At 40.3% G+C, this 18,111-nt stretch overlaps 2 protein-coding genes across 2 annotated transcripts; both read left to right on the top strand.

The window, feature by feature from the left end:
* On the top strand, positions 8,991-10,700 carry LOC109947171. The gene has a single exon (XM_020556734.1). It carries the CDS (start codon positions 8,991-8,993, stop codon positions 10,698-10,700), a length of 1,710 nt encoding a protein of 569 aa, XP_020412323.1.
* Positions 10,721-11,149, top strand: LOC109947169 (uncharacterized protein K02A2.6-like). Its single transcript, XM_020556728.1, has one exon. It carries the CDS (start codon positions 10,721-10,723, stop codon positions 11,147-11,149), a length of 429 nt encoding a protein of 142 aa, XP_020412317.1.

The raw sequence follows: 18,111 nt of genomic DNA, 5'->3' as shown, positions 1-18,111 counted from the left end.
TTCTAACTGAATTTGTCTACCTATTTTCATGTCAACATACATTTTCATTACTACTTGGTTGATTGTGCTAATAATATTTTCATAAGTTAAATTATTGAAATCTATATGACCTTGATCATTACTTAAGACTGTGCATATTTTGTGGACAAACAGATTAGGGAGACCGTTAATGAAATTCTCTTTCCAAAAAGGTTGATTACTATCGTCTCTAAGCATGATTTTGGAGATGAAAACATCTTTATACCATCGCAAATCGCTTAGCTTTGGGCATCTTAGGTTACTAAGTTGATCATGGATTCTGGCTGCAGTGTTACTAGGTGTTCCTATGAAATGTTCAATAATTGTATAAAGTAAAGTGTTGACTCCTTCTTCTATTCTTCTTCCTAATTGTTCATCAAATATAGGGAGACCTTCTTCATTTCATTTAACTGCATGAATGATTTGTCGTCTTGACTAAGTGTTTATCCCACCAAGAACATAGGTTTCCGGTGAATCCTGTTTCTAGAAGGGGAATGATTTCCGACTCTCTGAAATTGTGATTGGTTATGTAATTGTTGGCTAACATTGACATGTGTTGAAGTTTATTAAGGATTTCTTGTTCAGAAAGACCATCAATATTCCATTCATATAATTTATCAGAGGAGACTGAGAATTGACTTTAGGAATTTCTTTCTTCAAATTGAATGTCTGGGGGAGTTGGTCTGGGATACCAATTTTTGGTTAGACTAGTAGGATTGACTTTGTTTCTTAATCTACTAAGCTTCAGATTATTATCTATTTCTAGATTTTTAAAAGCATTTTCAATTTTTGATATATTACTGGAATTTGTTTCACTAGCTATAAACTCAATATCAGAGGAATTGGCTAGAACAAAGGATTCAAGGACTTTGAGAGTAGAGGATTCAGTTTTTTCTTTGACTGGTGTGAGTTGTTCAAGCATTTCTTCTATTTTTTTCATCGTGGGTTTTGTCTTAAAGGTGGGGCTTCAATTTAAATCTTGGAATTTGACTAAAGGTTTTTCTTTATGAGACTTATGGGACATTTGTTGGGGAACTATTTTGTCAATTTTAGTTTCTATCTCATCTAATTGTTTTCCAATGACGATTAGACTCTGGTTTGCATAGTTATTTTGTTCAACTAATTTTTTATCATTTAACTCGGGAATTTTAAAAGGACTGGCAGTAATTTTGGCACTTTTGTGGTTTATAAGTAGTCTCTACTGGGGGATGACTGGCTATGACTTCAGTGTTATCTTCTTTTTTCCATTTTTCTTGCGTTAAAGTTTTTAACTCTTTGGGCATGTGGTGACTTTCAACAAAATCAAGATAGAAGACTTATGACTTAGTGCTTTTCATAAAAATTTTCCACTCATTAAAGATTTGTTGCCTTTGTTCTTTACATGGGTAGACTGTATGGTAGGTATTTCTCCTCTCTAGACTGTTTAAAATTTTCCAATTAATTCTAAATTCTTTATTAAGAGTTCTTAACTGATTGTCTACAGGGATGGCTTCGGCTTCAAAATCGGTTTGTGTGGGAGAATCTGGCGAATTTGATTTTTCATCTTCTTTGACTGGTTTTTTACCATAACAAGGATGGTTGACTTGAGAGGTTTTTCTTAAGGACTCTAACTTTAAATCAATTAATGTTTTTTCTAACTCTAGGTCTCGTTCTAGAGTAGAGGAGGACGATGTAAAGGAATGTCTAGCAGGGATATGTCTATGAGATTGACTGGGTGTTGGGTGTTGGTGTAATTGAACTGAAGACTTTTGAATGGTTGATTACCAAAATTAATTTTGATTGTGCCATCTAAGTATTGTTGAATGTAATCTAAATTATTTAAACTATGCTGAATGGGAGCAGGTTGATTTTCTGTGGTTAATGTCCAATCTAGAGGTAGGTGACTTCTGACCATTTGATTGTATAAGGGACTCTTATATTGGCATCGGCTTTACTACTCTGAATTAGCAAAGTTTGATCTTTGGGACTTTTATTAAGGGCTTGGAAATTCATGTTAGTTCCTGTGACTTTATAATAGATTCTATAAACTAAAGCTAAAGGTTGGGTACCTGGTAGGACTTTATATCTTAAAGTTTTAATATTTAATGTTAATGTTTTCAATATGTGAGGATCACTAAGGCTTACTGTGAAATTTGGGTAACAATCAAAATGAATTGGACCATTAAACAGACTTGACTCGATTATTCCTAAGGTACTGTCACTAAAATTGGTGAATCTAGCATCTCTTAGACAGAGTAGAATAGAGGCGTTTAATCCTAATCTGATAAGAGGTTTGACTGCAACTTGGACTAGACCAATGTGAAGGAAATTGTTTCCGTCATTTTTGTGTTTCTTTATTGACTCAAGATTCAACAATTGGCATGTTTCATGTTTTTTACTTAAGGCATAAACTTGTTCGACTGTTTTCACATGGGTAGTTGACTTGAAGCTTGAGAGTGACCATTTTTTTTTGTAAATTTCTTGACTAGGAATTTTAGGGATATTCCAATCTTTATAATCTATTTCATTACTAGAATCATATTCTATTTGTTCTTCGTAAGGTAGATAATAATATGTATATATATATATATATGTTGGTGATGTTTTAAATGTTACATTGTTGTGAGATACATAGATATGTGAAATGTATAATTATATCATGTCATGAAAAAAAACTAATATTTATCCAAGTTCAATTTCAAAATATCTCTATTTTCTAACTTTAATATTTATTTTTATATGAAATTGAATAATTTGTTAATTTTCAATTAAAAAATAATATTTCAGTTGAGAATTGTATTAAAAAATAATTTTTATGATCCGGTTTAAAACCGAACTAGAACCGAAACCGGATCAAAACCAATTCAACTCAAACCGAACAGTTTTGAATTTTTTTTATTAAAATCGAATCGAACCAAACTGGATGAATAGTACCGAATCGGTTCTAATTTGAAGCAAAAACCAATCCAACTCAAACCGTATCCACCCCTAATCTTCAATGTCTTAGATTTCTTCTCCAATTGGCATTGCATTAAAATTCGTGCTTTCCATATGAGGGACCACCCTTTGCTGAAAGTGTGTTAGCCATCGAGAAGGAAGCCATCTCGAGCACCATCAAACGAACGGGCCACCTTTTGAATGTGAACTGACCCTTTTGATCATAGATTCACAGTGATAGCACTATGTAGTTTGTTATGAAATTGTAGAAAAAGAAATTTTGGTGCAATAAATTCCATTGGACAAGAAAATAATTAGGGTTCAGTGGATTAAATCGTGGGCCCCGTAATTCGCCCATGTGGCGTGTGACTCATCAAAATCGGATTAGTTGTCAAAAAGGACACATGGCGACATCCGACGGAGTGCATCAAACGGTTCAAGATGAAGACAAAATTAAAGGAAAGAATCTTCTGTGATTGACTTTGATTTAAATCAAATATTAATTAGGTCAATCAATTGAAGATAATCTGGTTAAATTGCCAGATTATGGGAATTGATTTAAATCAAATCAAAATCCTACAAAACAAGGTTTTAAATAAGGAAAGTTATTTAGGTCAAGCATCCTATAAGAGCCTATAAATAGGAGGTCTCAAGACGAGGGAAAGGGTGGGAGAAAAAACCTAGCACTCAGAAAAAACAGAAAACTCTTTGCATTCTTCATCCTACTTTGGAAGAGCCACCAAGCACAACAAATACGTGCCGGTTCCTTCACCATAGAAAAATCCCAAACACCAAACAAGCTTCGTGCTACCCATTTGATCAAGATCAAGTCTCTACGACCCTTGTATCAAACACAAATTTTCTTTAAACACTTTGGAGATCGAATTAGAGGATTCAATACAGAGATTGTAACCCTAAATTTTATTATTATAATATTATTTTGTTCTTCGTGTACTTGTCTCATTTGTCGCAGGAAATTCGTGTTTACAAATTTGGCACGCCCGGTTGGACAATCTCTGCCTCTCATCTCTTTCTCCAGTTCCAAAATCAATCAACACACCAAAAACGATGGCTTCCAAGAAGATTCAATCCGTTCCCGCGACGAGAGGCAAAAGCTGAGCGCCTCCTTCTCAAGCCGAGATTCTGCTGGGGTCGTCACCCGGAGCAAGGCCAAGGCGATATCTGCAACTCAACATGTTACTTCCATACCGACTCAAGCCAAGGCGAAAGATGTTCACCGAAGGCGCGAACCAGTTATCAATTTGGCCTCATTGGGGGCAAAAGAAGAATACCTCTCGGGCGGATGAGAGAAACTCTCGGAGTGAAGGGAGGAGTTTTTCGGGTTCGAAGAATTCGAGAGAACGCTCACTCTCGCCTGTTTCAGACGCTGACTCGAGGACAGGCTCATACCATGGATCCCCGCCTGACGATCAACAGAAGAAGCTTACCTCGGCATCCGTAAGTGAGTCTTATTCTATGGCTATGCAGGTCATGGTGACGGGAGCTATGTCTATTGAAGAGCAGCTGGTCCATATGAGCGAAGCGATCACCAAACTGACTAAGATGGTCGAGGAAAAGGATGCGCATATTGCTTCTCTCATCAACAACAAGCGGGAAGTGCATTAGGATAAGGAGCCTGGTCAAGATGCACACAAGAAAGGACCATATCATGAGGCTGAATCCAGTGAGAAAGGATTGGGTCATGAAACAGAGTCGGGTGAGAAGTCGCATGGAAAAGGTGACGCCGCCTCGGTGGGTTCTTTGTCGGTCCAACAACTTCAGGACATGATTGCAAACACCATCAGGGTTCAATACGGAGCACCTCTCCGAGACATGCTCATGTATTCTAAGCCATACACCAGGAAGATAGACAACTTGCGGATGCCAACAGGATATCAACCTCCCAAATTCCAACAGTTCGATGGAAAGGGCAACCCAAAACAACATGTTGCACACTTCGTCGAAACATGCAATAATGCCGGGACAGAGGGTGACCACCTGGTGAAACAATTTGTTCGTTCCTTGAAAGGAAATGCATTTGATTGGTATATAGACTTGGAGTCCGATTCCTTTGACAATTGGGATCAGATGGAGCAAGAATTCTTAAACCGATTCTATAGCACTCGTCGCACTGTGAGTATGATGGAACTCACAAATACCAAGCAATGGAAAGATGAACCTGTCGTCGATTACATCAATCAATGGCGCTCGTTAAGCCTGGATTGCAAAGATAAGCTTTTGGAGTTATCGGCGGTTGAGATGTGCATTCAAGGAATGCATTTTTACATTCTACAAGGAATTAAACCCCACACGTTTGAGGAGCTAGCCACTCGTGCCCATGATATGGAGTTGAGTATAGCTAGTCACGGAGGAAAGCATGAGCCCGTCATGGAGCAAAGAAATGAGAAAGTCTTTGGACAAAAGACAGATAAGCCTGCCAAGAAGCCTACTAAGGAAGCAATGACAATAAACACCGTCCCCGTCAAAATCTCTACCCGAGACAAGAAGAAAGAAGTCAAAAGGATGGAGCCATCTCGAGAAGTGGATAGACGTCGACGCACTTTGAAGGAGTTAGAGGAAAAAACGTACCCCTTCCCTGACTCCGATGTCGCAGGTATGCTCGAGGACTTACTTGAAAAGAAAGTGATCGAATTGCCAGAATGTAAGCGGCCTGAAGAGATGAACCGAGTCAACGACCCTAAGTTTTGCAAATACCACCGAATTGTCAGCCATCCGGTAGAGAAGTACTTCGTGTTGAAGGAGCTAATTATGAACTTGGCTAGGCAAGAAAGGATTGAGTTGGACGTTGACGAAATCGCAGATGCGAACGTTGCCACAATTGTGTTTGGATCCTTCGATCTGGTGCCGCTACCAGCATTGTCGAAAAGATTGGAATCCCAATCAACAAGGGGCATACACCAGGTGACTGATCCGTGTACAGAAGAAGTGGCGGGCAAATCGAACAATCAAGGTGGTGATGGCTTCGTTGGTGACTCATCTTTCGATGACAATGAAGGATGGACGCTCGTTACCCGGCGGAAACCTCGTACGAAGCGCATTCCTCAACGACAAAATACTCAATCAAAGAGGGAGCGGCAAAAAAGGAGTTCGCACAAACACTCTAAAACCAAAACCAGAATAATGGTGAAGAGAGATTCTGGCCAAGAAAGTGGACCACTAATCCAAGAACCACGAATTCCAATTATGCTAGAAGAATACTTTCCCAAAATGTTCTTCGTAAGATAACAAACGGAGACTGTTTATATGACAACTTGCTATCAAGTAGATGATGAAGATATCTCGGAAGGAAAATCTGAAACTCATGAAGAGCGAAAGGACCTAAAATAGGTAGAAGATTCACCATCGCACTTCAATATTGAGGAAGTAGTGGAACTTCCTGAAGCAATGCGCATAGCATTGGTAAAGACGTTGATGGATCTCAATATTCATCCAAATCAAATAAGAGAGGCCAAAAAATTAGAGCCTGAGTCTCAAGACCGTGCTATCTATTGTGCGACATGTGCTTCCATCACATTCACCGATAAAGATCTTTTGTTAGGGTCCAAACCACACAACCGTCCGCTTTTCATGTCCGGGTATGTGCGAGAACAGAAACTTAGTCGCATGCTCGTGGATGGAGGTTCAGCAGTAAACATAATGCCTAAATCCACAATGATAAAGTTAGGCATCACCGTGGACGAATTGTCTTGAAGTCGTCTCATGATTCAAGGCTTCAATCAAGGAGGGCAAAGAGCCATGGGCATGATCAGAATTGAGCTCGTGATAGGTGACTTAAAGTCAAACACCCTATTTCACGTGATTGATGCTAGGACTTCCTACAATCTTCTCTTAGGAAGGCCGTGGGTACATGAAAATGGGATAGTACCTTCAACTTTACATCAATGTTTCAAATTTTACAGAGGTGGAGTGAAGAAAATCCTAGGTGATGTCAGGCCATTTACCGAAGCCGAATCCTATTTCGCCGACGCCAAGTTCTACATCGATGAAGACGTGACATCTGAAGTTATTCCCGTTGAGGTTCACTCAACTGGCCAGGCCATACCAAGAAAAGATGAGCAGTCAAAGTGCCTTTCTGCGGAAGAAAATAGCGATAACAAGCCAAAAAGCACTGCCTTCGGACAAATGGGATCACCACCGATAGATTCACGGAAGGTATCTATTCTTGTTCTTCGTTATGTCTCATCATCCCGAAGGAAGGAAGGTCAATCCCCATTTGGAGAAGAAGTGAAACCAAGGAAGTTAGGGAAAAGTGACATGAAGTTCTTGAAGGAGTCTACAACCATGCCTTTACCCAAGTTGAGCAATTCAGATGTGTCGAAATCTTCAGTACCAGGATTCATCAGACCATTACAAGATGCAACAAGACGTGAATATCTTTCGGTCAAAAGAACTAAAGAAGGTTTTGATCCTAATGCTTATAAGCTCATGTCAAAAGCAGGTTATGACTTCGGCTTGTCTTCCTCGCTGGGAAAGCTCAATCCAGATGTCACAGGAGAAAGGACACATGGCCTTAGTGAAAAGGTTACACAATCGACTCAGCTAGAACATGCCTAGGTTTTACTCCTGTCGCACCTGTTAAGATCTCTGCTAGAAGAAAAGAAAAGAAGGCAGAAGCTCAACACATTAGTGTCGAAGTAGTCGAGGAGGAAGAAGAACCAAAGGTTATTAAGAGAGCCTCAGTGTTCGACCGTTTAGCCAAGCCTACTCAGCGGACCTCAGTTTTTGGCCGCATCAAACCTTCTGTGTTCAAGAGGATATCTGGACATAAGAATCAAAGGGGAATTCAATCGGCTCCGCGCAGATCAGCACTAGAAAGACTCGGAGTTCCAAGCCAACCGTCTGAAGAGAAAAGCCAGTGAGAGTTGGAAAGTGGAGTTCTTGTTGATTCGACGGAAGATAATGAAATCTGGAGCCTGATCCCGTCACGTATGAAACGTCTCTCAACACTAGACGTAACTTCAGGTGACCAACTCAAAGTGAAACGACGAACAATCATACAAACTCGGAAAGCTTTGAGTCAACAAAATGAAAGTGATGATGAAGAAGTAGAGATTCTAGCTGTTCATCACGTTACGATTAAATTGCTCGATGAAGAGGAACCTTTCGAGGATGAGGTTCATGACGCTCCTGCTGCATTAGAAGATGGGGGCCAAACGACTGTTGATGAATTAAAAGAGCTCAACTTGGCAACAAATGAAGACCCAAGACCTATCTTCGTTAGTGCACTTTTGAATCCTAGCGAAGAGGAATCATATCATCAGCTATTGCTTGAGTATAAAGATGTCTTTGCTTGGACATATAAAGAGATGCCAGGCCTCGATCCGAAAGTTGCGGTTCACCACCTTGCAATCAAACCTGGAACGCGTCCAATTAAACAAACTCAACGTCGCTTCCGTCCGGAGCTCTTAAGTCAAATCGAAGCCGAAGTTGACAAGTTGATCGCTGCCGAATTTATTAGGGAGGTGAAATACCCGACGTGGATAGCGAACATTGTTCCGGTGAAGAAGAAAATCACTAGACAAATTCGTATTTGTGTTGACTTCCGAGACTTAAACGAGGCTTGCCCGAATGATGACTTTTCATTGCCTATAATTGAGCTCATGGTCAATGCAACCACAGGTCATGAAGCCTTATCTTTCATGGATGGTTCATCTGGATACAATCAAATAAGAATGTCGCCAGAGGACGAAGAACTCACAGCCTTCCGCACTCCAAAAGGAATTTACTGTTACAAGGTGATGCTGTTTGGCCTCAAAAATGCAGGTGCGACCTATCAACGTGCAATACAAAAGATCTTTGATGACATGCTTCACAAGAATGTCGAGTGCTACGTTGATGACTTGGTGATCAAGTCAAAAAGAAGAGAAGATCACTTGAAAGATTTGAGAACGGTGTTTAACAGATTGCGGAAGTATCAACTCAAGATGAACCCTTTGAAGTGTGCTTTCGGCGTCACGTCAGGTAAATTCCTTGGTTTCATCGTTAAACATTGAGGCATCGAAGTAGATCAGACTAAGATTAAAGCCATCCGAGATATGCCCGAGCCAAGAAATTTACGTGAGTTGAAAAGTTTACAAGGATCCCTCGCGTTTATTCGGCGATTCATCTCAAACTTAGCAGGGAGGTGTCAACCATTTAGTCGCCTTATGAAAAAGGATGTTCCATTTGTTTGGGATGAAGCTTGTCACAATGCCTTTGAAAGCATAAAGAAGTACTTATCGAGTTCACCACTATTAGGAGCCCCTATTCTAGGCAAACAACTCAAATTGTACATTGCGGCTCAAGAAATTTCAATTGGAGCCTTTTTAGCGCAAGAGAATGAGTCACACAAAGAGCAAGCACTCTATTATCTAAGCCGAACGCTTACTGGTCCCGAACTAAATTACACACCTATAGAAAAGACGTGTCATGCACTTGTTTTTGCTATCCAAAAGTTAAGGCACTACATGCAAGCATTCACGGTCCATCTAATTGCACGAGCTGACCCGGTGAGGTACATTATGTCAAAACCAGTCTTGACGGGGCGTTTGGCCAAGTGGGCGTTACTTCTCAATCAGTATGAAATCATCTACACTCCAGCAAAGGCGGTTAAGGGGCAAGCTGTTGCAGACTTCCTAGCTGATCATCCAATTCCAGCAGACTGGGAAATTTCAGATGACCTACCCGACGAACAAGTCTTCTTCGCTGACGTTTCTCCTACTTGGATGATGTTCTTTGATAGATTGGCTCATAAAGACAGGGCGGGGGCTGGCGTAGTCTTCGTATCACCCAAGAGACACGTATTGCCCTATTCATTCTTCTTAAGTGAACTTTGCTCGAACAACGTTGCAGAATACCAAGTTTTGATCATGGGCTTACAAATGGCCGTGGAGATGAAGATATCGAGCTTAGAAGTATATGGTGACTCCATGTTAGTGATCAACCAACTGTTGACTCACTACGAAGTTAGAAAGGATGATCTAATTCCATACCACCAATTAGCCACGAAATTACTAGAAAGGTTTGACTTCGTGACGCTGGAGCATGTGCCAAGAAAAGATAACCAAATGACAGATGCCTTAGCCAACCTTGCCACTACATTGGCATTGACAAAAGATGAAGCAATAAATCTTCCAGTTTGCCAACGTTGGGTCGTTCCATTAACGCTTGGGACATCGCAAGAAGGAGTCAACATTATCTCGGTACTGTTTATTGACGTTGACGACTGGAGACAACCTTTAATTGATTATCTTGAGCATGGGAAACTGCCAGATGATTCAAGACATCGATCAGATGTACGACGTTGGGCACCTCGATTCATTTATTACAAAGAAATTCTCTACCGTCGTTCATTTGAAGGCGTGTTTCTAAGATGCTTGGACAAAGAAGATGCATTCAAAGCAATAGAGGAGGCTCACTCAGGAATTTGTGGAGCACATCAATCAGGGCCAAAGCTACATTTCCAAATAAAAAGGATGGGCTACTATTGGCCGACTATGGTCAATCATTGCATGGATTATGTGAAGAAATGCCAAGCATGTCAATTCCATGCCAACTTTATCCACCAACCGCCGGAGCTGCTACATCTTACAATTACTTCTTGGCCATTTGATGCGTGGGGTCTTGATGTGGTGGGACCAATAGCACCTAAATCTTCCGACGATCATTCTTACATCCTTGCAGCCACAGACTACTTCTCAAAATCGGCGGAAGCTGTGCCTCTAAAGAAAGTGAAGCAAGAAAATGTGGTGAGCTTATCAAGGTAAACATCATTAATCGGTATGGTATGCCACGCTACATCATCACAGATAATGGCAAGCCATTCTCGAATCGGTTGATGGATAAATTGTGTGAAAACTTTGGTTTCAAACAACGCAACTCTTCAATGTACAATGCACCAGCCAACGGTCTTGCGGAAGCGTTCAACAAAACTCTTTGCAGCCTGTTGAAGAAAGTTGTTGGAAGAACCAAGAAAGATTGGCATGAAAGGATAAATGAAGCATTGTGGGCTTATCAGACGACATACCGGACGCCTACTCAGGCTACACCATACTCACTCGTGTATGGCGTGGAAGCAGTCTTGCCTCTAGAAAGTCAACTTCCATCATTGAGGATGGCCATACAAGAGGGATTGACTGATGAAGAGAATGCGAAGCTACGTCTCCAAGAGTTAGAAGCAAAGACGAAAAGAGACTCGAAGCGCAACAACGCTTAGAGTGTTATCAAGCCCGGCTTTCGAATGCTTTTAACAAGAAAGTACGCCCCAGATCTTTTCAGGTGGGAGATCTCGTCCTCGCATTACGTAGACCTATCATCACAACACATAAAACTGGAAGCAAGTTTACTTCGAAATGGGATGGGCCCTACGTAGTACAAGAAGTATACACAAGTGGCGCTTACAAGATTATAGCGGAGGATGGTTTAAGAATTGGCCATATCAACGGAAAATTCTTGAAACGATACTATGCATGAAGTGACTACTAGCTCCTGGCCCGCATGAGCCTAAACTGCGTACGGCCCCCAAAAAAAAATCCCTTGAACTACGTGATGACTTAATCCCTTTTCATCGAGGGTACGTAGGCAGCTTGGACAAATAATTCCAAGTTCAGTCACATCAAAATAAAAACAAAGGGTTTCCTCCATCAATCCGAACCATTCGAAAAAAAATAATGAAATAAGAAAATGCTTTTATTTCATCATGAAAGTTAATTAGTAAACATCAACACTTTGACAAGTTCAAAGAGAAATATAATAAAGCAAAGAAAGTTTACAACAACAGAATTTGCTATTCCCAAGACAAATCCTTGAAGCCGTTACGCAGTCTCTCAAAGGAAACTCATAATGTATCTAAAGTCTCAGCATCTGCAGCTGATAGTGCAGGAGCTTCTTCAACCGCAGTCTTATCCTCTCTCAAGCGGGTGACTTCACCATGATGATAAGAAAGTTGTGCATCACTCTTTGAAAGTGATCCGTTTAGTTGACTCAATCTTAACCCCAATTGTTCTTGTTCCCTCTTCAACTCCTCCATACGCGTATTGGCAGATTGAATAGACTTAAGTATAGAAGACTGATGAACTTCTTCAGCTTGTTGCAAAGCCAAGGCAATAGAAAAGTGAAGAGTCAACTGTGGCTAAACGATCACTCTGAGCCTCGGGAGATAGCTTTTGGGAGTAAGTAGAGTGTGCAGAATGATAATCAACTGCAGTCACCATAAGTGCATCGATCATAGCTCGTAAAGATGAGATGTTCGCCCCTACATTGTCAAGAGTAGTCATCAACTTGCCAAGCTAATCTTTGAATGAGGGAAGCCTTTCCAATGAAGCCTTCAAGATTATGCTTTTTACTTGGTTTCCTAAAACGGAGATTACTTTGCGAAGGGTTTTGTCTGCAACACCTAATTTGGGCTCCCCACATGACATTTCAGAAGTGGATGCATAATTAGCCGGCTTTAATAAATGTTGTTGTGCAAGCAAACCTACATGAACCGACGAGTAATGGTTAAGTAAGTAGAATCAAAGATTTCTAAATACGGAGCGTGATAAAGATTGGCAGTGTACCTCTTAGGTTAACACCTGAATCACTTATCGGGCGCAAAGCGTCATCTTCCTCTTCGATAGGCAAATGATTAAATGGTACAAGCTCAGACACAGTAGGGACATGATGCACTACTTCTCCCTAAAATATATATATAATTAATTAATTTATATATATATGTATAGAAAAGGGAAAGCTCAAGGCGAAATAAAATACATACCTCATTCATCAGAACCGGTTGTGAAACAGCGGGCACATCACAAAAAAATGTGTCATCAAGTGGGTACGCCGCCTCCAAATCACAATAGAGAGGTCCGACACTTGTCTTCTTATGCCTAAAGTTGACTTCACTATCTTCATTACTACTTATATGACCTCGCTTCAAATTGCGAATTCGTCGACTGAGGGGAATGAAATCTTCTTGAGAATCTGCTACGCTTTCTGTTTCTCCTTTATCATTAGGGACTTAAGTTGAAGGAACATCAACTGGAGGTGGGTGTTGAACTCGAGGTGCGGGAGTAGTAGAACTACCTTCAACTTCTGGATGAACTCGGAGCGCTCTACCACGGGTGAGTTTATCATGAACTAAAACTTCATTGCCATGAGACTTAAGAGATTTCGGCTGAGAAAGCGACGACGATTTGCCTACAGTTGAGATTGTCTTTGATTTCGTCGATTCAAAGCGATGCACCTTCGACCACCAAATAACATAATCAGATGTAATCTCAAACTCCCGAATATTGTCCTTATTAGGTAGGGTTATTGTAGATGCACTGCCAATCTTCAAGCATGATTTCCAATGTGAGTATACTGATAGCACAGTCCCATTCCGGACATCATCTTTAAGTTCTCCTGGCACATGTTGTACATAACAAAATTGTCTACTGAATCGGTGCGGGCTATAAGGTTGGATGACTCGGTAGTGTTCCTGTCGTAGAGAAACGAATCCCGAACGAAGACATATCAAATACTCAAAGTCTTCCTTAGAAATATGATCTTCATCAGTCAGTTGTTTGTATTTTGAAAACACTTTTTCTAGACGACTCATTTTCACTTTACCACAAGTCCGGAACAAAGCTCGAGCTGTCGAATCTTCAAAAAATTTCGCCGGAAGTCTTCCTGAGAACCTTGCCATGATGGGAATGGACTTCTCGGAAGATGATGTAAAATGTGTGTCAAAGTATTCACCCAACCACCCATACACATAATGGAAAGGTAGGACAGTTGTGCAATTTCATGGATCATCTGCACTAGAAATATCATTCAGCCCCTTGTAAATACTGGCCAATACTGGAATTGCTAGGCTAAATGATACACTGTGCGCCATTCGACTGGCAACTTTGAAAACCCCTGGTCTAATCAAAGTTACGCCGTCTTTGGGAAATACAAATTTGCACAACCAGCAAGCAAGGAATGCAGCCAAGTAGGATCTATCCATGTCTTCATCAGCTATATCCAAATCTTCAAAAACCCCTTCCTCTTCCTCAGTGCGTTTCAGTGCCGCCGCAATGATACCAGACGGATCAGAGTCTTCCTTTGGCTTTTGTGACTTGTTCCGTACAGTTTTCCTTGAAGACTTTTTATACCTGAATGGCCCTCGATACCAATACTTTATCCAAGCAGTCATTCTCACTCCAGATTTTCCTTTGGAGTCCCGTAAAATTTTGTGGTACGCTAAGAACAAGTAACGACAAATATGTGGGATATAAGACACGCCTTTATGGTCCTTCCTGTTGAGACTCTCAGTGGTTGGAATAACTTCATCATAAAATCGACCTGTAATAGGGAGACCGCCCATTTCATGAAGATCCCAAAGGGAAATAGATATTTCTCCTTGCGATGTATGAAGAGTATTTGTCGCAGGACACCAGTACTCGCAGAAGGCTCGAATGACTGGAGCGTGTCGATCATAGCTAAATAATGAGGCAAACACTACATTATATAGACCGATGCTCTTAAGAACCTGGGTATTTCTACTTAGCACATCTTCAAGTCATTCCCAGTAATACTCGGTAAATGTAGATTCACCAGCCATCGGAAGAACAGAACCCCAATTCACTGCCCCATTATGGATTCGATCGCTAAGAAGTTTGAACGCCCCTAATGAATCAGTCTCTATATGATGCGAGGACTTTAACTGCAAAACAGTGGAGTAAGGTCCCTATCTGTAGATTTGGATTTTTTGAAGCTGCTAAGTTGACAAAACACCTCTTGAGACCAAGACGGAATATGAAGATAATTGTCCACCTCAGATACCTCCGAAGCTAGGAGAGGCGCACCTACAAGCAATGTGGTACCTTCGTCCCGGCTATCACTTTCATCCTCAAGAATAGTAACGGTGCCTTTCTTAAAACACTTGAAGAAGGCCATCTATATAAGATGAGAGACATGAAACAATATTCAGTATCAGGCTGGTGACTTCATACTTTTAAAAAAAAAAGAAAAAAAAAGAGCTTACTTGTACAAGTTTGAAGAGCCGGGTAAAGGTGGAATGTCTCGAGAAACAATCTTCACTTGTCTTCCCCTACGTAAAGCCTAAGCACTTGAGCGGGTTATCACCCAGTCGGAGAGATGGATCAAACCCAAGCGATATAGGACGTCTACGTTCTTCACTCGTCCTCCACTTACGTAAAGCCTAAGCGCTTGAGCGGGTTATCACCAAGTCGGAGAGATGGATCAAACCCAAGCGGTATAGGACGTCTACGTTCTTCACTCGTCCTCCACTTACGTAAAGCCTAAGCGCTTGAGCGGGCTATCACCAAGTCGGAGAGATGGATCAAACCCAAGCGGTATAGGATGTCTACGTTCTTCACTTATCCTCCACTTACGTAAAGCCTAAGCGCTTGAGCGAGTTATCACCAAGTCGGAGAGATGGATCAAACCTAAGCGGTATAGGACGTCCACGTTCTTTACTTTCTTTCAAAGTACCTATTGTAAAAAATAAAAAAAAAAGTATAAATATCATCATATAAAATACATAAGAAATAAAAATAAAAATAAAAAATAAAAAATAAAATTGAAAGAGTAATAGATGTGCTGCGAAAAAAAAAAGGGAAAAAAAAAGGTTATTTCAAGCTGTTTGGACTAGCCCAAGCTAAAGTGGGGCAGCCCAGTCCGCACATTCCTGCACAGCACAGCACCCCAGCTCGCAGCCCATGTCGTGCCAGGCCCAACTCGCGTCCCAACCAGCACACATGGCCCGCATCTCCTCTTGGCTTGCTCGCTCCAGCTCCAGCACAAGGCCCAGCGCCTCCCTTCAAGCCCATGTCGCACCTGCCTCCAGCACTAGCTCAGGCATGTGCCACGTCACACCAAGACCCAGCCCTTCCTCTCCTAGCGCAAGCCTGCTTCACACACAAGGCCCAGCGCCTTCCAACCATAGCTCAGGGCCACCTCACCAAGCCTGACGCCCCCATGCCTCCCTTCGAGCTCAGCGCCTCCCTACCTCAACTTCAAGCTCAACACATGCAGACCAGCCATTCCACCTTCCAATCTTGCTTCCGCAACAACCAAAAAAAAAAAAAAAGAGCTGATGCAAGAACAGGATGGAGCAAAGAATAGTTTCAATCTTACCAACTAGTTTCTTCACAGACCAAGAAGCGAATTCTTGTGGCTGTGCAAATAAAAAAACACACAAAACAAAACAAAACAAAACAAAAAAAAAAAAAAAACGTCAGTTTTCTTCTTTTCCTCCAAACAACCGCAAGCAAGCACATACATATATGAGAGATGAATCAAAAATGCCAAGTCTCACCACATTGGTTACTGAAAATTCAAAATGGTGCGAGCCTCAGATTCGCGGACCTTCTTGCTGACAAGAGAAGTTCTTGTTGATCTATTTAGTTAATCTAAATACCCGTGTGTACAGCGCAATTTAAAGAAGCCAAAAGCCATCAAAGTTCCTAATGGTGCTAGGGTTTCTTGTTCCTAGTTTAGGAAAATATTGGATTTTGTATCTTGCTTCACAAGATCTTACCAATATTGGATATTATTAAGCTTAATAATATCAACCCAAAAAAAAAAAAAAAAAAAAAAAAGGAAACCAACGTGGGAAATAAAAAGCCAACGTTGAAAATAGGGTTCATTGGGTATTATTAAGTTTAATAATATCACCCCGATTTTTAAATTTAAAAAAAAAAAAAAAAAAAAAGGAGAAAGGAACACTTCAAACTGCACCTCCTACATGTGAAAAAGCACATGTCTACAATGCATCATGAAGTGGGGGCAATTTGTAGACAAAGAAATTTTGGTGCAATAAATTCCATTGGACAAGAAAATAATTAGGGTTCAGTGGATTAAATCGTGGGCCCCGTAATTCGCCCATGTGGCGTATGACTCATCAAAATCGGATTAGTTGTCAAAAAGGACACATGGCGACATCTGACGAAGTGCATCAAACGGTTCAAAATGAAGACAAAATTAAAGGAAAGAATCTTCTGTGATTGACTTTGATTTAAATTAAATATTAATCAGGTCAATCAATTGAAGATAATCTTGTTAAATTGCCACATTATGGGAATTGATTTAAATCAAATTAAAATCTCACAAAACAAGGTTTTAAATAGGAAAAGTTATTTACATCAAGCATCCTACAAGAGCCTATAAATAGGAGGCCTCAAGACGAGAGAAATGGTGGGAGAAAAAACCTAACACTCAGAAGAAACAAAAAACTCTCTGCATTCTTCATCCTACTTTGGAAGAGCCACCAAAAATAACAAATACGTGCCGGTTCCTTCACCATAGAAAAATTCCAAATACCAAACAAGCTTCGTGCTACCCGTTTGATCAAGATCATGTTTCTACGACCCTTGTATCAAACACAAATTTTCTTTAAACACTTTGGAGATCGAATCAGAGGATTCAATACAGAGATTGTAACCCTAAATTTCATTAATATAATATTATTTTGTTCTTCGTGTTCTTGTCTCATTTGTCGCAAAAAATTCGTGTTTACAGAAATATGTAATTTTTTTTAAATGTCCTTGGCATGTACGAAGTTATTTTAGACTTTGCCAAACTTGAAGACAACTTGCTAGTATGTTATGTACTGCTCACCAAACAAATCACGGATCGGAATCTTTCAATCAAGTTGTACATTTACCTGCTGCTATCTGTTTCAACATTGAGTCTTCTTAATCCAAATTATAATAATAGTTAATTTCCATGAGGTAATCATTTATGAATGATTATCTATCAATTATGACACAAACAATGCACCTGTTGATCTCATGTTTAAATTTTTTTGGGTCAGATTAATCATATTAAATTAGTTTCTAGTTGCTCCTTCAGGTAAAGTCCTTGTTCGAATCATAGCATCCATGTAGTGTGTGAAAGTTTAGTATGATATCGCCCTTCTCAATAAGAAAGGTATTTAAAAACAAATAAAAAATAAAAAATTAGTTTCTAGTTGTACATGCGCATATTATTGGTCAACAATTAGAAAATTTGTTAACTGAATAAATTGATGGTCTACCGTGTACGACCGCACAATTGCCGGGTCTAAATGGAAATACAGATACAGCCACACACAAAAAAAAAAAAAAAAAAAAAAAAATCATGAATTGATTCGGAATGCCAGTAGTGACTGATTCAACCTTTCTGTTTCTGTTTCTCCCTTCAGCACTCCACAATTTAAATATGCTC

Source organism: Prunus persica, chromosome G1 (assembly GCF_000346465.2).
Source record: "Prunus persica cultivar Lovell chromosome G1, Prunus_persica_NCBIv2, whole genome shotgun sequence".
Lineage (NCBI taxonomy): Eukaryota > Viridiplantae > Streptophyta > Magnoliopsida > Rosales > Rosaceae > Prunus > Prunus persica.
Note: the sequence above shows the minus strand (reverse complement) of the source record. Positions and strands in the feature narration are given on the sequence as shown.

What these genes read in the sequence shown, in the direction of transcription:
- LOC109947171 (XM_020556734.1), top strand. Translation starts at nt 8,991, where the DNA reads ATGCCCGAGCCAAGAAATTTACGTGAGTTGAAAAGTTTACAAGGATCC.
- LOC109947169 (XM_020556728.1), top strand. Translation starts at nt 10,721, where the DNA reads ATGCCACGCTACATCATCACAGATAATGGCAAGCCATTCTCGAATCGG.